This window comes from Salvelinus alpinus, chromosome 10, assembly GCF_045679555.1.
Source record: "Salvelinus alpinus chromosome 10, SLU_Salpinus.1, whole genome shotgun sequence".
Classification (NCBI taxonomy): domain Eukaryota; kingdom Metazoa; phylum Chordata; class Actinopteri; order Salmoniformes; family Salmonidae; genus Salvelinus; species Salvelinus alpinus.
In genome coordinates, this window is record NC_092095.1 from 21,601,888 (window position 1) to 21,621,463 (window position 19,576).

The 19,576-nt window shown below is 43.3% G+C and overlaps 1 protein-coding gene across 1 annotated transcript; it reads left to right on the forward strand.

Moving 5' to 3' along the window:
• Positions 1-276: 276 nt before the first annotated feature.
• On the forward strand, positions 277-18,690 carry LOC139531700 (ankyrin repeat and SAM domain-containing protein 6-like). Its single transcript, XM_071328399.1, has 16 exons — positions 277-886; positions 3,839-4,365; positions 9,960-10,004; positions 10,581-10,785; positions 11,040-11,146; positions 11,316-11,467; positions 11,581-11,815; positions 12,230-12,279; positions 12,551-12,754; positions 12,874-13,045; positions 14,221-14,420; positions 14,561-14,747; positions 14,835-14,902; positions 15,024-15,140; positions 15,291-15,387; positions 17,826-18,690. The coding sequence occupies exons 1-16, from the start codon at positions 552-554 to the stop codon at positions 17,873-17,875; spliced, it is 2,751 nt and encodes a 916-aa protein (XP_071184500.1). The 5' UTR covers positions 277-551; the 3' UTR covers positions 17,876-18,690.
• The last annotated feature ends 886 nt before the right edge of the window (positions 18,691-19,576 follow it).

Genomic DNA, 19,576 nt, shown 5'->3' on the forward strand with positions numbered 1-19,576 from the left:
TTTATAAGCCTGGAGAACAGTAGGCCTATATCCAAAATCCCATGTCCTTTATCATGCCTAAATGAATATTAAAGTTGACCATTAAATATTCATACTAGGCTACTATACTATAAATTAATGTGATCGATTTTATTTTAACCATGCATCACGGTCTGTAGCTCTCAACTATTTAGTCTAATGTTCCAAAGGACTCCTTTCGTCCAATAAGACGTTTTTCTTAATTTTTTCAATAAAAGGGAGGTGGTCCGAAAAAGACTGCTCTTACGTTGTTTTCATTTTGCGCACGCGTAGAATGGCAACATTTCCAGAGGTTGAGACGAGAGAGTAACTGGCAGCGAATATGATTTACATTAGAAAATAAAAAGCTTTATGCTTTTAATTTGTGTGATAATATTGGTTATAGTACAACCCAAAACGCCGTATTACTCGAGGAGAGAACTTTACTCTTGTTAGTGCGTCATGCTTTTCAAAGATGGGCCGCCGATAGACATTGGATTAAGGAAGAGAAAAGTTTTAGAACACCACAACTGGAACTCAAACTAACCTCGGAGATGAATTTAGGTGTTCCAGCAAACGCACTGTTGTTGTTTCGTGCTTGTGATGAAGGAGACTACGAAACTGCTCGAGGGATTCTTGATCCCGGGGCGAAAGAGTCCGGGAGGCAAAGCAGACTGCGGTCAGAAGCGGGATCGGAATGCAATGTTGTGGACATCTCACGGGGACTTTCTCTGGTGCCAGTGGATTGCACAGATGAAGAGGGCAACACCGCGTTGCAGTTTGCCTCCGCGAGTGGACATGAGAATCTGGTCCGATTTCTACTGCGAAAGGGGGCTTCGGTGGACAGCCGTAACAACTATGGCTGGACGCCTCTCATGCAGGCAACAAGGTGTGGTTACTACCAGTTTATGTGCTCATGATATTGGTCAATAATGAATACAGATGTTAAATGAGTGTGACCCCGATTAAAATGTTATAATTGTATTATAATATATGCACAACACAGAAGATTGTGTATGATGAATAAATCAAAATTAAACAATCTATACTAGCCATGGGTGAGTTTCAATAAAGATAATCTTAAATGTAGACTCAGCGAAATGACGTTGCCACGAGCAGCACCTCAGATATTGTGTGTTCGAGCAGTAAGGGATGGATTTAAATTTACATAATGTACCTGGAGGGAAATGGGGGAGGGTCATACTTTTTCAATTTCAGTCAATGGGAGGGTTTAGTATTTTTTTTATCTAGTCCAGGTCAGGGTCATGCAATTTGTAATTGATGACATTTCAATATTTCTCAGGGTTTTAAAATGAGTTGTTTATTAGGCTATATATCAACGTGTGGCCGATGCCGCCCCTCATCTCTGATTCTCCACTGGGCGTGCAATATCGAGTGTGCCTATAGGCTATTTAGTGTGGTCTCAACCAAATGATCCATATCTGGTCGTTAAGATGGTGGAAACTGAGGTTTTGTTTGAAACTGCTAGTGAGTCGGGTGAAGATAATAGTACAGAAAGTGAGAATAGTGGGTTCAGTGCCAAGGGAAATGAGAAAGAAGTAAAGCTGTGGTGGAAAATAGGAAACCACCAGACTCATTTTTATTCGGAGTGAGGGTTTTGAATCAATGCTACTTGGGAAATATGTTTAACGTCTTGAGGACAGTCTGGAATGTGTTGAAGGAAAGTGAGTCACAAGAAGTGGTCTTATTTAGATTTTTTGTGTGTCTGCGAAGCAGAATAAGTTTGTTTAAGACTAAAAAAGATATCGGAGTGGACTGTTTCCTGTATAGATTTTCGTAGCAGGGGGCCTGTCAAGGGGGGTATTTTTGGGGTGGCTCAAGAAATAAAGGCAGAGGATATAACTGAGGACATCGATTGAGTGGTTGGTGACTGACCTGTATGGTGGATGGAGAAAATAAATTAACTTTATTCATGCTACTGTTTTTTGATTAATAGTTTCTCCCTTCTCATATAAAGTTAGGATTCATGAGCTTTTGTGCACAAGCCCCTTCGGTGTCATAAATGTGAAAGATTTAGTCATGTGTCAAGTGTGTGCAGAAGGGAAGAATATCTTATGCCAGATGAAGTGAAATGCTGCAACTCTGGAGGTGAACATGCGGCTGAATTACCGGAGTGCCCTGTTAGGGTGAAGGAGATTGAGGTGGCAAGGGTAAGGAGTGTCCAGAGTGTCTCCTATCTGGAGGCGGTGAGAAGATTGGATGGAACGAGTGGCGGGGAAGAAACAATGGTAGCAGAGCCACCACGACTAGTGAAGGTTTCTCATCAACTAAGGGATAGTGAAATGCTAAAAAGGTGGACTTTGTATTATTTATTGCAATGGTCATAAACTTTACAGCACGGGCGGAGAAGAAGTGTAAGGAAATTGTAATCATTGTGAATGCTGCTGAACATTTTCTGGGTATGTGTGATTTCACAGCCGAGGCTGTGCAAGAAATCCTGTCGGTGAATGTTATGCCATCACAGGCCCCTGAGCCTGTGTAGGGATGTAAACTCAGCAAAAAAAGAAATGTCCTCTCACTATCAACTGCGTTTATTTTCAGCAAACTTAACTTGTGTAAATATTTGTATGAACATAACAAGATTCAACAACTGAGACATAAACTGAACAAGTTCCAGAGACATGTGACTAACAGAAATGGAATAATGTGTCCCTGAACAAAGGGGGAGTCAAAATCAAAAGTAACAGTCAGTATCTGGTGTGGCCATCAGCTGCATTAAGTACTGCAGTGCATCTCCTCCTCATGGACTGCACCAGATTTGCCAGTTCTTGCTGTGAGATGTTACCCCACTCTTCCACCAAGGCACCTGCAAGTTCCCGGACATTTCTGGGGGGAATGGCCCTAGCCCTCACCCTCTGATCCAAAAGGTGCCAGACGTGCTCAATGGGATTGAGATCCGGGCTCTTCGCTGGCCATGGCAGAACACGGTCATTCCTGTGCTGCCTAACCAATGGCTGTGCTATGTAGGCCTATGGTGTCAGTTCAGGAGGCGAGTCAAACCGAAAATCATCTTTGAATGGTCTAGTCCCCAAAACATGTGTGTGGACTAGCCTATAGCCAATGTTTTGTTCAGTTTTACAAGGAGAGAGCGAAGATGAGGAGGACCGGAGGTCAAATTTGATAGCTTGCTACTTCTACAATTGATTTTATTATGTTTCTTGCTGATGATGTAGGTCTGTTTATCATAGTTATTGATCTCACAATAAGCCAGATTTGAGTAACTTACATTGTTGTACTGAAACATGAAGCAGCAGCCGCGGCACAATCAATCGGAAATTGACAACTCTTGGTGCTGAAAGTACGCTCGTGCTTCAACGGTCTTAGTTGTTGCGGAAATTGATTTACAATGCTGTTTACTTAGAACTGCATCTATGTCATATTGCGGAGTGTACCTTTAAAGAGATAGATCATCTTAATGATTAGAAACATATGCTCTCCTCGGTTTTGACTAGATGGTATACAGTCTCTTAGAATTGACTTTTCGTAGCAGGTAAGGATAATTAACATGGCATATTAGGAGAATTAGGTTAAGGTTAGGAAAATGGTTAGCGTTACCAAAAGGCAATTTGTTTAAACTTTTGATGTCAATTTGACATAGGCTGTATCCCGTCTAGACATGACTGCTCTCCTCTGTCCTAACACTTCCTGGTCACCTGTCTACCATGTGACCTATGACTCCATATGAAGGTTCTCCTAGTCTTCAAAACAATAAGCATTAACATCATTGTGCGTTCATTGCTTACCAATGGACTTAAGATGATCTTAGTACGTTTTTGGAAATATTTGGACAGTTCCATGACGTTGTCTTGTCGTCCACTAGGTTTGGCCATCTAAATGTGGCCCACATCCTGCTGGAGAACGGGGCGGAGATGAACGGCAGGAACCGGATGGGGGCCAGCGTGTTGACTATGGCGGCCAGAGGGGGCCACACCCATGTGGCCAAGCTCCTCCTGGAGAGCGGCGCCTACGTCGACGACTATGACCACCTGGCGCTTGCTGAGGGTGTCACCAACAGCAACAACAGCATCGGAGACGAGGGTGGAAGGGAGTTCATGGATATCACGGCGCTCCTTGCTGCCTCACAGCATGGCCACGAGGCATCCGTTCGCCTGCTCCTGGAGTGGGGGGCGGAGGTGAACTTTTCCCAGAAGACCACTGGCTGGGGTGCCCTCATGCTGGCCACGCTGAGCGGGAAGGTGGTCGTGGCCCAGCAGCTGGTGGAGCGGGGTGCGGACCCGGACCAGGTCAACGTGCTGGCCAAGACGGCCTTCGAGCTATCGCTGCAGCTCAATCAGAGGGATGTCAAGGCCTACCTGGACTCCATCACCACCGTGCGCCCACAGCCAGGTATAGAACAGCCACGAGTTCACTTCTCTCTCCAGGTGTAATGAAGGTGGTTCGGTGAACCACACTAATGTGATGAGTAACCCTAGCAACGCCTAGGCTTTAGCAGTCTTGTGACATGTATGAGACCCGGATTTGAACCCTGGTTGGTTGCACACTGTTGGAAATCAGTTTTCCAGTATTTTCATTAAGCCTATTTAGGTGGACTGGAACAGACCCCCATCTAACTCTGCTACGCTCAGCCCCAAAACATTTAGGCTAGGTTTCAATTTGTTGAGGAAATGTTATTGTTGGCAAGCCTTGATGCTTTATTCAGGGATCTCTGTCCCACTGAAGAAGCATTCAGGAGAAACACTAATTTGATATGCAGTCAAATTAGGCCAACAAGGCACAAAGCAGTTTTTCTATTTCTGATATGATTGTCGTTAGTCAATACACAGATAAGATTGCAACAAGTTAATCTTTGAGACTTAACTTCTTATGGCTGCAGGGGCAGTATTGAGTAGCTTGGATGAAAGGTGCACAGAGGTGCCCAGAGTAAACGGCCTGCTCCTCAGTCATAGTTGCTAATATATGCATATTATTATTAGTATTGGATAGAAAACACTCTGAAGTTTCTAAAACTGTTTTGAATTATGTCTGTGAGTATAACAAAACTCATATGGCAGGCAAAAGGCTGGTCGATTTTCAACCAAGATCCCATTGAAATCACAGCGAGATATGGATAAGTTTGCACTTTCTACGGCTTCCACTAGATGTCAACAGTCTGTAGAACCTTGTCTGATGCCTCTACTGTGAAGGGGGGCCGAATGAGAGGGGAATTAGTCAGGTCTGCCATGACCTGAACATTCTTTGACCATGCGAGTTCACATGAGAGGGAGCTCTGTTCCATCGCTCATCTGAAGTCAATGTAATTCTCAGGTTGGAACGTTATTCAAGATTTATGTTAAAAACATTCTAAAGATTGATTCAAGACATCGTTTGACATGTTTCTACTGACTGTTACGGAACTTTTGGACATTTCGTCAGGTTTTAGTGAATGCGCTTCCCTGACGTTGGATTTGTTTACCAAACACGCTACAAAAATAGCTATTTGGACATAAATGATGGACATTACCGAAAATAACGAACATTTCTTGTGGAAGTGGGAGTCCTGGGAGTGCATTCCGACAAAGATCAGCAAAGGTAAGTGAAGATTTATAATGCTTTTTATGAGTTTTGTTGACTGCACAATTTTGCGGGTAACTATATGGCTTGCTGTTGTGGCTGAACGTTGTTTTCAGATTATTCAATATTGTGTTTTGCCGTAAAGCTTTTTGAAATCTGACACAGCGGTTGCATTAAGAACAAGTGTATCTTTAATTCTATGTAAAACATGTATCTTTCATCAAAGTTTATGATGAGTATTTCTGTTATTTGACGTGGCTCTCTGCAATTTCTCCGGATATTTTGGTGGCATTTCTGAACATGGCGCCAATGTAAACGGAGGTTTTTGGATATAAATATGAACTTAATCGAACAAGACATATATGTATTGTGTAACATGAAGTCCTATGAGTGTCATCTGATGAAGATCATCAAAGGTTAGTGATTCATTTTATCTCTATTTGTGCTTTTTGTGACTCCTCTCTTTGGCTGGAAAAATGGCTGAATTTTTCTGTGAGTTGGTGGTGTCCTAACATAATCATTTGTGGTGCTTTCGCTGAAAAGCCTATTTGAAATCGGACACTTTGGTAGGATTAACAACAAGATTACCTTTAAAATGGTATAAGACACATGTATGTTTGAGGAATTTTTATTATGAGATTTCTGTTGTTTGAATTTGGCGCCCTGCACTTTCACTGGCTGTTGTCATATCGATCCCGTTACCGGGATTGCAGCCATAAGAAGTTTTAACGGAAGTCTTCAGCGGATCTTGTCCTGGTCACTCATAGGTAGTAATCTCGATTGTTGTGAACGTTTTCTAATTAACTCAAAGCTTTATTGTAACACTACAATTGACACTCAAGTGAAAGTAAAGCAGTGGTCACACCTTGGGTGTCTAAAAGAAAGAGACATTGTTACAGAGTTCCCCCCTTAGACACCTGTTCTCTTTGATGTGCCTCTTGTCTTTGGCCAAGAAGTACACAGGAGGGACCCTGAATTTGAAACCTACCCTTGAAAACATCTGAGCTCTGCATTTCTTTGACAAATTGTTATTATAGCAGGGCTCCGTTCAGCATCGGGCAACTAACTGAACGCTGCAGATAGAAATGTCACGAATAGAGCTGACACGATTCCTCACTCTACATGTCAGAGAGGCAAGTCTGTTGTACATAATATATTTCTATCTGAACGTCACGCAATGTTGTGGCCCTCTGAACGTAGGTAATGAAGTGCCACCTTAAAGGGACAGTTTACCCCAAAATAAAACATTTTTATTTGAATGTTTTCGCCCCCAAATTCCTGTGTAGATCCTGCGATATTAGGAAAAATCTGCAGGCCTCAATTCCAAGTGAATGGGAAACATAGGCACCATTTAAGCCTAGTAGTTAGATGGTTAGTGCCAATAATTCCCATTCTAAGCAGATGCAAGACAACCTTTTGAGCTATAATGAAAACAAACTTTGATTTTGGGGAGGGCTATCCCTTTAAACATCTGAATCTTCCTAGAATTTCTTCAGCCAGTTACCCATTCTAATGATCAACACGACTCAGTAATGCCTATGAACTACATCATCCTGTATAACTGGAAAGACAACGTACAGTTGAAGTTGGAAGTTTACATACACCTTAGGCAAATGCATTTAAACTCAGTTTTTCACAGTTCCTGACATTTAATCCTAGTACAAATGCCCTGTCTAAGGTCAGTTAGGATCACCACTTTATTTTAAGAGTGTGAAATGTCAGAATAATAGTAGAGAGAATTAGTTATTTCAGCTTTTATTTCTTTCATCACATTCCCAGTGGGTCAGAAGTTTGCACACACTCAGTTAGTATTTGGTAGCATTGCCTTTAAATTGTTTTACTTGGGTCAAATGTTTCGGATAGCCTTCCACAAGCTTCCCACAATAAGTTGGGTGAATTTTGGCCCATTCCTCCTGACAGAGCTGGTATAACTGAGTCAGGTTTGTAGGCCTCCTTGCTTGCACACGCTTTTTTATTTCTGCCCACAAATTTTCTAAAGGATTGAGGTCAGGGTTTTGTGATGGCCACTCCAATACCTTGAATTTGTTGTCCTTCAACCATTTTGCCACAACTTTGGGAGTGTGCTTGAGGTCATTGTCCATTTGGAAGACCCATTTGCGACCAAGCTTTAACTTCCTGACTGATGTCTTGAGATGTTGCTTCAGTATATCCACATAATTTCCCCCCCTCTTGATGCCATCTATTTTGTGAAGTGCACCAGTCCCTCCTGCAGCAAAGCACCCCCACAACATGATGCTGTCACCCCCGTACTTCATGGTTGGGATTAGAGGTCGACCGATTATGATTTTTCAATGCCGATACCGATACCAATTATTGGAGGACAAAAAAAGCCGATACCGATTAATCGGGCGATTTTTTTTTTATTTTTTTAATGATAATAATAATATATATATATCATACACACACACACACATTTTTGTAATAATGACAATTGCAACAATACTGAATGAACAATGAACACTTTTATTTTAACTTAATATAATACATAAATACACACACGCACACAGCTCTGACAATGATACTGAAGAGTCTGCTTAGGAGACAAATACTCCCAACTGTTTGAATAAAAATAGAGTTTAAGTTACCTGTGATGAATGTTGAAAACAAAAACTTTAATTTCTATATACAGGAAATCCTATTTTAATAATGGGCATGGTAAGAATTGACAACCAAAGTGCGAGTCATAATTCCCATGACACCTTTTAGCAAAATCTGAAAAGCGGTTCGTTCATTTATTCCATAAGATATTTTTAGATTCACTTAAAATAAGGTCTGTGTTTCGTGTAGGCTTACATCACCGTGCCAATTTTATAACTGTGTAGATATCCATAGGACAAGGTAACTCTGATCAATATTGGCTAAATATAAGCGAAGATACATTTTTTTTGTAGAGTGGATTTATGAAAATATGTTGACAAACGTTACCTTATCCTAGTGAGATTTACACGGGTATCAAAACGTCGAGGCGGTTTAAGCCTGCACGAAACACAGACCTTATTTGAAGTAGATCAAGACATTCTCTATGGAAGACATGAACGGTAAAATAACGAAGGAACCCCTTTCAAATTCAGCCGCAAGTTATTACAGGAATTATAACGCGTCGACTATTTCTCTCTAAACCATATACCTTTGACTAATCCGGAAACTATCACCTCGAAAACAAAACGTTTATTCCGTTCCGTATTTTATCTAACAGGTGGCATCCATGAGTCTAAATATTCCTGTTACATTGCACAACCCTCAATGTTGTCATAATTACGTAAAATTCTCGCAAAGAGCAAGGCGGCCCAAACTGTTGCATATACCCTGACTCTGCGTGCAATGAACGCAAGAGAAATGACACAATTTCACCTGGTTAATATTGCCTGCTAACCTAGATTTCTTTTAGCTAAATATGCAGGTTTAAAAATATATACTTGTGTATTGATTTTAAGAAAGGCATTGATGTTTATGGTTAAGTACACATTGGAGCAATGACAGTCATTGATTGATTGTTTTTTATAAGATAAGTTTAATGCTAGCTAGCAACTTACCTTAGCTTACTGCATTCGCTAACAGGCAGGCTCCTCGTGGAGTGCAATGTAATCAGGTGTTAGAGCATTGGACTAGTTAACTGTAAGGTTGCAAGATTGGATCCCCCGAGCTGACAAGGTTAAAAATCTGAGGCAGAACGTTCCTAGGCCGACCATTGAAAATAAGAATGTGTTCTTAACTGACTTGCCTAGTTAAATAAAGATTAAATAAAGGTGTCAAAAAAAATAAAAAAAATACGGCAAATCGGCGCCCAAAAATACCGATTTCCAATTGTTATGAAAACTTGAAATCGGCCCCGATTAATCGGCCATTCCGATTAATCGGTCGACCTCTAGTTGGGATGGTGTTCTTCGGCTTGCAAGCATCCCCCTTTACCTCCAAACATAACGATGGTCGTTATAGCCAAACAGTTCTGAAAATATATAACATATTTTCTGCTTGCATTTTCCCTATTGTTTTGCTGTTCAATTGATATATCAGAGATCTCAAAGTCACCGCTAAAGTTTTCTCCATATCACTACTGAATGCTTACAATGCATATATTGTTATTGTACACTATGGTAAGCACATTAACCTTAACTACAGTTCAGGACGAAAAGGACCAGTCACATGTTTTGAGTTCCCTCATCCGTCTGCCTGGCTAGCAGTCATGTGATTGTGGTCCACTCTCCTGATGGTTTTGGACTGAGCTTTGTTGTCTCTAGCCTGTACAACTCTCCAGTATTTCTCCACTCAAGTGTTCCCTGTCTTCTTCTGGTACCCAATGTGACTGGGTTCAGCAGTAGGGGTAGTGTATGGTGGTGGTGGCAATGGTAGGATTGTTGCTTTTTCAGTCCTTGGTACATTCATCTTCTGTTCTTTTACCACTCTCATAGATGACGAGAAGAGGAGACCAGATGTTTTCAGTGCCTTGAAGTTAGGTGAGTTTAGCGGACGCAGGCACATACTAAACAGAGGTTTGCATTGTGAGAGGACATATTGCATTGTAAGGGGAAAGCTGTCGTATTGAGTTATGTCTGCAAGAGTGGGCATAACACTACCATGCATTTACAGTAAGTAATCCAACCATGCATGTAGTTCAACCAAAAAGTCATACCTAAACGTTCCTGAAGTAGGGACTATGTGAGTTTGAGAGAATCTAACATGGTATGTGCACTGGGCAGTCTTGCATGCTTGCTCAATGCAGTCTGGGGTAAAACCCTGCGAAGGAAGAATGTGTGGGGTCTGAGAGGGCTGAAAATATTTGAAACTTTTGGGTGGAGGACAGAGACCTTTGTTTCAATAAGAATGTATGTAGCTGGAATTGAGTGGTCTGTGGTAATCTTGTGCGTGCGTGCATTCATACTCATATCTGTGTGAGTGTGTGTGTGTTTGCACGTGTGCATGTGTGTTTGCACGTGTGCATGTGTGTTTGTTTGTGCATGTGTGTCTGTTTGTGTGTGTTTGTGCATGTGGGTTTGTATGTGTGTGTGTTTGTGCATGTGTGTGTGTCCCAGGAAACTCCCAGCTGGTGAAGGAGATCTTGGAGGAAGATCCATCCCAGGTGAACATGGCCAACCCGGACGGGGCGTCTCCCCTGATGATAGCAGCCGTCAGTGGGCAGCTGGAGGTGGTGCAGCTCCTGCTGGAGAAGAGCGCCGACGTGGACAAACAAGATGGAGTACACGGCTGGACGGCCCTCATGCAGGCCACGTACCATGGGTAAATATGTGACGCATGACCGCAATTTTGATTACACTTTCTTATTCTACACAGACACCTTCACAAACACATACACTACCGGTCAAAAGTTTTAGAACACCTACTCATTCAAGGGTTTTTCTTTATTTTTTCTACAATGTAGAAAATAGTAAAAATAAATAAAAGCCCTTGAAAGAGTAGTGTATACAGTCAAGGGGATTTTAAAAAGTTGTCTTCTAATCTAAGCTTTTCTTCTTTCGTGCCTGTGCTCATAGGAATAAAGATGTGGTGAAGTATCTGCTCAGTCAGGGTGCAGATGTCAACCTGCGAGCCAAGAATGGATACACTGCTTTTGACCTGGTCATGCTGCTGAATGACCCAGGTAAAACCACAACACAATCTGCTGCTGCTTCTGAGTTTACTGGTGCAGATAGTCAGTGTGAAGTGTTATAATGTATTTGCACTGTGATGTGTGTTATCATTGCCAGTGCTTAGGACACCTGGTAAACCAAATGCACCCAAGTCACACTCTGCCATTCTCTTCCCTACAGACACTGAGCTGGTGAGGTTGCTGGCGTCCGTCTGCATGCAGGTGGACAAAGACAAGGGAAAACACAGGGGCTGGACTCCCCTCACTGGCTCCAAGAGCAGGCAGTCTCTCAATAATGTCCCCGTACCACCCGATGACAGAGGAGGATTAAAGGTCAGGCACTGTTTAGATCAGGGCCAAATTAAATCAGATTTTGGGATGCATTTCGCCCAGCACTCTCGGTTTATTATCATAGGACATATGACTACTGTCTCCTTCCTGTCCAGTCGTGGTGGAACAGGATGTCTAACAGGTTCAGGAGGCTAAAGCTGACCCACACTCTAAGACACGGGCTATCCTCCAACCGCCTAGCCCCCTTCCCTGACGAACCCGAGGTGCCTCTGGACGCCACCATGAAGGCTGCGAGGAAGAGTGCCACCCCGTGCGGGGCGGTGTCGCCCCCTGCAGCCATGGGGAGTACTGACATCAGCACAGCCTGGACAGCCAAGAGCAAAGACAGTGGTGAGACATGGGGGAAATAAGACCTTTCCCAATAACAATGTTCCAGTTTTTGTTTTGTAAACAGAATTTTTGCAGTAGTTCTTTTTACAGTATAGTCAGTTTAGAATAAGCAATACTTTAGTATTGTATAAACTGTCCTACTGATTGTGCATGGATTGTTTGTGAGAAATGGGAATTGAACAAAAGTATGGTAAATGTCTGTAAGTGGCATTTCCTGGAAACCATCTTGATTCCCTGATGTTTTGAAATGGTTCATTTTTCACAATGGCCATATTCTTCCTGAGAGATTTAGTTGAAACATTCTATTTTGTGGTCAGTGGCTGAAACAGTTGGGCCTTGAATACAGGAACATGAGAGAATGTCATGTATGGTTCCACTAAACTACCTATTGATTTATTTGTATCTGTTTCATAGGTCTTGGCAGAACGGGCACAGAGAAGGATGACTTTCTAATAACCACAATGGTAGGAGTCTTTACATTCGAACAGGTTTTGGATTTAAGTGAATTAACTATGATAAGCCCTGTGGCTACATTTCATTGAAACTTCAGTTGAAGTGAACAATGGAGTCCTGTGGCAAACTGCTACACATTGTGGATATTATTGACAGAAACTGTGAAAATGGAGATGCTCTGTCCCGGACTGGGGACCATAGACTATTTACTGTGTATGCTACGGCATAGATAATGCAATGCTGGCGTGATTGAACTGATTGAAACTTCTACTAAACTTTCAGCTGAGAAATGGGGCGCCGCTGACGCGTCTGCCCAACGACAAGCTGAAGGCAGTGATCCCACCCTTTCTGCCCCCGTCGAACTTTGAGCCGTGGAACTCAGACCGCTCCAGGGTCATCAAAGAGGGCAAGAGTGAAGCCTCACGGCTGCCCATGCCACAGAGACCCGGCAAAGCCAACTTCAACAGCAGCGGCAACTCTGACATTGTGAGTCACACGTTGCTGCCGATTTTCTTATTTTTTTTCTTACTGTAATTGAAACCCACTGATAAATTGTGATTTTGGAGTGAAGAAAAAGTATTATTTCCTTCCATGCTGTGTCACAGACCTCTATCAGTCGTGTGGTGAGCAGGTCCATTAAGTTCCCCAGCCTCACCAAGGGCCCCTCATCCACCTCCCCCTCCAACTCAGGCAACTACCACTCCCCCCACTCCTCGGGTGGCTCCAACGGGGTGGCAGGGCTCAACCGCCACGGGCCAGACTCACACAACCGCTCAGGTACAGGCACATGAAAACACACTTGGCTAGGTGTCATACACACACACACCACACACACACTTTCAGACTATTGCTACTGCCTGATCAGACTCACACAACCGCTCAGGTACAGTAAACGTTAACAAAACAAAGGAGATGCTCGTGGACTTCCGGAAACAGCAGAGGGAGCCCCCCCTATCCACATCGACTGGACAGTAGTGGAGAAGATGGAAAGTTTTAAGTTCCTCGGCGTACACTTCACGGACAAACTGAAATGGTCCACCCACACAGACAGCGTGGTGAAGAAGGCACAACAGCGCCTCTTCAACCTCAGGAGGCTGAAGAAATTTGGCTTGTCGCCAAAAACACTCACAAACTTTTACAGATGCACAATCGAGAGCATCCTGTCGGGCTGTATCACCGCCTGGTATGACAATTGCTCCGCCCACAACCGTAAGGCTCTCCAGAGGGTAGTGAGGTCTGCACAACGCATCACCGGGGGCAAACTACCTGCCCTTCAGGACACCTACAGCACCCGATGTCACAGGAAGGCCAAAAAGATCATCAAGGACAACAACCACCCGAGCCACTGCCTGTTCACCGCGCTATCATCCAGAAGGCGAGGTCAGTACAGGTGCATCAAAGCGGGGACCGAGAGACTGAAAGAAGCTGTTTATCTCAAGGCCATCAGACTGTTAAACAGCCATCACTAACATTGAGTGTCTGTTGCCAACATACTGACTCAAATCTCTAGCCACTTTAATAATAAAAAATGTGATGTAATAAATGTATCACTAGTCACTTTAAACAATGCCACTTTATATAATGTTTACATACCCTACATGACTCATCTTATCTGTATATACTGTACTTAATACCATCTACTGCATTTTGCCTATGCCGTTCGGCCATCGCTCATCCATATATTTATATGTACATATTCTTATTCATTCCTTTACACGTGTGTGTATAAGGTTGTTGTTGTGAAATTGTTTGATTACTTGTTAGATATTACTGCACGGTCAGAACTAGAAGCACAAGCATTTCGCTACACTTGCATTAACATATGCTAACCATGTGTATGTGACCAATAAAAAGTTATTTGATTTAATCTATGAGATTTGAGCAGACAGCTAGTGCTAGTACTACTCAGTGGTAGTGCTACTCACGGGCTGTGTTTCTTCTCTTCCCCAAAGGGGGCAGTTCAGACAGCGTCCTGTCACAAATTGCTGCCCAGAGGAAGAGAGCCGCAGGCCTGTTAGATCCAAAGGCCCAGGCAGCAGAGGTGCCAAGCCCCACCCCTGTGCCTACTCCTCCTCCCACCGTGCCTGACATCAGTCTCCCAGACATCCACAGCACCCCCAGCCTGGTGTCCAGCGACGTCCACTCCAGACGGGTCAGATATAATATTGATACATAGAAGGAAAACCTATTACAAACCTTGTTATAAGACATTATAAAGGCTCATACACGCTTACAACATGTCAGTGTTAACTAGTGAACTAAGTGATTCACACCCATCTATTTTCTTTATAGAAAGCTGACTTAAAGAAGAGACCCCAGTCTGGGAACTCCTCTACCTCCAAGAGCACCTCTCCCACCCTGACCCCGTCTCCATCCCCCACCCCCAAGCCTCCCCCAGGGGACTCCCTGTCCTCCGCCTCCTCCCACCCGCGCTCCAAGAGCAGCGGCGGCTCCAGCAGTGGCACCATCACCGACGAGGGTGAGCCAGTGCATCTCTGGTTGATATGAATACTTTAAAAACAATCCCTTCCTCTGCTTATCTCTGCTGATCTCTCACTACACCCAGATGAGCTGTCCAGTATCCTGAAGAAACTTTCGTTGGAGAAATACCAGCCCATATTCGAAGAGCAAGAGGTATGCGTTATCCTCACTATAGCTTTAGCCGTTGTGTATTTGCTACTTATCCTAAAATGTTCATAGCTGTGGTTTAAATCTCATGTCATCTACTCACTCAGTCAATGTGCATCCAATACAGGTGGATATGGAGGCTTTCCTTACTCTAACAGATGGAGATTTAAAGGAACTGGGGATTAAGACAGACGGGCCTAGACAACAAATACTGGCAGCTATTTCTGAACTCAATGCTGGGAAGGTGTGTTTTACATTTTTACCAACCCCCCTCTGTGTTCCGTGCCTATCTATTTGTTTTAGTTACCAAAGAGGGATCACAGCTTGATACATTCAATTAAAATGTATAAATACAATGTATTGTTATTATTATTCACCTGAATTGTTGCTGCAGGGCAGAGAGAGGCAGATTTTGCAGGAGACCATCCACAACTTCCAGTCCTCCTTTGGCAGCAGTGCCAGCAACCCCAGACCACCAGGACAGCCACGATGTGAGTGTTATGACGTCACACACTCCTGATCAAGATGCAGGACACATGGCGTCCGAATCCAATATTACAAGTTAACATCCCATCTATAAAGCAATGTCTCCAACACTTATGGTAATAAGTTACATGGTAATCATGGCCGTAACTACATATGAGGACACAATGTTTTCTAATAAAAATAATAATGATAATAATGTACACAATACAGAAAATGTATTATGACTCAGCATCTAAATATTGCACCCAGCATTGATCAAAGTTCAGAACGCTTATATTCTTGATCTGACTGAGTTCTGATCTGACTGAGTTCTAATCGCGCCTGCCTCTTTGTGAACGAGTGGAATCATGAAGAGTGGTATGTTCGCCTGCGTTGGATGGATTTGCCTTTTTAGCAGCACATTCACCACTCTCTCAAACGGCTAACTCCGCACTCTTGTGGCACATGTCGAGGGCCTGACACGTGAAACGAACCACCCCGGCTCCGAGTCGGCTAAATAAAGACAGACTCGGAGAATGAGTGCACAATTGGTAGTCGCTTATAGATATCTCAGGGACTTCTATTAGAGTAATATTGAAGGGCTCTGGCTAGTATTTCTTAGCCAGCTAGAAGGATGAAGTAAGAACCTAACTTTACACGGTGTCTACCTCAGCAGGAGAAAAAAAATACGCTACTAAGTTCTCATAATAACGTTGCTTTACAGAGAGTAGGCTACTAGGACAGAAAGTGATGTGGCGCTCAGTGGTGAGGCTGAGGCAGGCTGCAATGCATGCAGGAGGAAGGAGAGAAGACATAGAGAGAGGGAAAGCAAGCGGAGAGGTTAGTATAGTGGTTCCCAAACTTGGAGTTGGGGCCCTATGTGGGGTCCTCTTAGAAAATCTTATCAAACAAGTTAGGAACTTAAAAAATGATATGTTTCTAAATGAGCATCTCGACATGGCCTATCTTCCCTATAGGCCTACAACCAGCAGCATGCCACCCTGCATCCCACTGCTGGCTTGCATCTGAAGCTAAGCAGGGTTGGTCCTGGATGGAAGACCAAATGCTGCTGGAAGTGGTTGGAGGGCCAGAAGGAGGCACTCTTTCTTCTGGTCAAATGTTTTTAGTTTTTTCCCCCCAATGCCCCAGGGCAGTGATTGGGGACATTGCCCTGTGTAGGGTGTCGTCTTTCAGATGGGACGTTAACGGGTGCCTGACTCTGTGGTCACTAAAGATCCCATGGCACTTATGGTAAAAGTAGGGGTGTTAACCCCGGTGCCCTGGCTAAAATCCCAATCTGGCCCTCATACCATCGTGGCCACCTAATCATCTCCAGCTTCCAATTGGCGTATTTCTCTCCCCTTTAACTATTCCCAGGCCTCCCGAGTGGCACAGCGGTATAAGGCACTGCATCGCAGTGCTTGAGGTGTCATTACAGCCCTGGGTTCGATCCCAGGCTGTTTCACAACCGGCTGTGAACGGGAGACCTATGAGGCGGCGCACAATTGGCCCAGCATTGTCCGTTATAGGGGCTATGTCCTATCGTGCTCTAGCGACTCCTTGTGGGGGGTCGGGTGCTTGCAAGCTGACTCTGTTTTCCAGTCGGACGGTGTTTCCGCCGACACATTGGTGCGGCTGGCTTCCGGGTTAAGCGAGCAAGTGTGTCAAGAAGTAGTGCGGCTTGGCAGGGTCGTGTTTCAGAGGACGCATGGCTCTCGACCTTCGGCTCTCCCGATTCCGTAGGGGAGCTGCAGCAATGGGACAAGACTGTAACTACCAATTGAATAAAATAAGGGATTAAAGTTTTTAAAAAATAAAAAAAATATTCCCTGGGTCATTGCTGTAAATAAGAATGTGTTCTCAGTCAACTTACCTGGTTAAATAAAATAATTGAAATGCAAACTATGCCGTTCTAAAAATGTCACACGTTTTCATTTTATATCGGTGGTTGTTCATCTTGGCCGTTACCCACCTTTTTTTTTTTTTACCAATACATCACTGATATTAATACAGAATCGAAAGTAATATTCTAATAATTCATATGAATGTGATAATACAATCATCTGTTCTCCATTGATGTTTGTTTGTGCAGAGCTTGATCAGTAGTGCCTAGGAATACAAATGTGAACGCTGTAATTTCAAGAGTTTATGATTTTATGCAAATCGTCATTACAACTGACTGAACAGTGGCTGATGCTATGTGTCAGTGTGAATAATTTGTCATATTCCGCCCCTTTTCAGGGGTATAAGATTACAACTGTATAGCTAGTAGGCTATGTGTTTGTAGGTTGAATGAGGTGAATGAACCTACAGCAGCCAAGGTGATAATGGCTGGGGTCAATTTTGATTAATTGTATAGAAATTCAGTAAATGAGCTTTAATTTAAAAGAGATTAAATCCTTCCGGACCTCATTAAAACTCAAACCCTGGTTACGGCCCTGATGGTAATCATTCTGTCCTGTAGCTCCTACAGGCTGGGTCCGACACCAGGTGCGCACCTCCAACAAGAGGTAACAACACCACGCTGCGACTGAGGACCAACCGTATAGGAGGTCAGAGATGACCCTATAGCCCAGGTGTGAGGAGACTCTACTGGACGCCAGCGTTCCAGAGCACTACTGCGTGTGGGAGGACGCTGAAGCACAGACCCCCGAAGGGGATCCCCATGGGCTGGCGACCCCATGCCCAGCGCCCTGCTGCTTACCGACAGAGCACAACGTGATGTGCAGCCATCATTTATTGCCATGGCAACAGGGCTGTCACGCCAACTGCTGACCTATAGGGGAGATACAGTAGAGGAAGTGAGCGCATACTAAGACAGAACAGACCTAGTCATGTCTTAATGGATGTGGGAGATGAAAGCCTTTAAACTGAGATCGAGGCTTTTGGGCACTGATGATGTACTAGGTGAGAAGAGACCTTCAGGGACGGTTTCCCAGACACAGATTAAGCCTAGTCCTGAACTAAAAAGTACATCAAGAGAATCTCCATTAAACATGCTTCTGAGTCCAGGACTAGTCTTAATGTATTTGGGAGATAACATTTTGAGGCTGGGATTAAGATTGTCACATGTTGATGATGTAAGTGATTGGAGGAATTCTGGTTTGCCAGAATGATGAGGGAAGATTGTTTTTATTTGTAAAAAAATATATATATATATGTTTCCTTCTGCCTTTCTCTTTTTTTCTTCTTTACTATTTCACTACTGTTAGTTTTGTAATCTGTTTTCTTGTACAAGGTTTCATGATTTGTGTGAACAAAGTAAGTCAGTTTTAGTCTGATGATGAATGTGACTGGCTGAACTCATTATTAAAACCCATGAAAAGATGGACATAGTGTTTTCTTTTGTTGGAGTTACGACTGCTGCCAACCTACACGTTTCTCTCTACAGACTGAGTCCACACTAACTCTCAACTTTATGTATGATGGTTTTCAAAATAAATTCATATATTTTCCCATAGGAATAGACTCAACACTCCATGCCGCTTTGATCAGGGATGGGCAACTTTGATGGGGGTGGGGGCCACAAAAACTAATCTCATGAGGGGCCGCATTGGCTCACTGGTCTGTGTACCCACATCCATACCACATCCATACCAGTCAGAGCCGGCCCTAGGCTTTTGGTGGCCCTAAGTGAACATTTGTAGCTAGCAAAACATTTTAGCGCCCTCCCCTTGACAGCGGAGAGTACATTTCCTGTAATTCTGTTCATGTTGCCATAGGGTGGAGAGAAATGTTTGCAGTTTTAAATATATGAATGAAAATGACTAACAAACTAAATGTGCCCCCCCGGTTGGTAATTTTACCATGATTACTACACATTTAGTTTGCTGGCTAGACTAATTTAGCAATCAAACATTTTTTAGGTGACATGGGCTAATTGAGTGACTGACATAATGAGAAAAACTGCTGATGCATAACCACATTTTGAAGTTGCACCTTGTGTATTCTAACTGAACATTAAGTTGAGAGCCTGACTGAGTTCCTACACATATTTTTGTTTGTTTTTTGGGGGGGAAATTGATCCGCGGGCCTACAAAAGGGTGGTGACCCGTAGATCAAACTCGTTGACTACTGGGGTGTATTCAGGATGCTTTCAGTGTTGCTTGAGCTTTTGAAAACAACAATAAATGTAAGGTTACTTTTAATACTGTCTATTGAAAGGTCCATGCTAGGAAGAAAATAAATTGCCATGTACATTTGAGTTTGATTGAG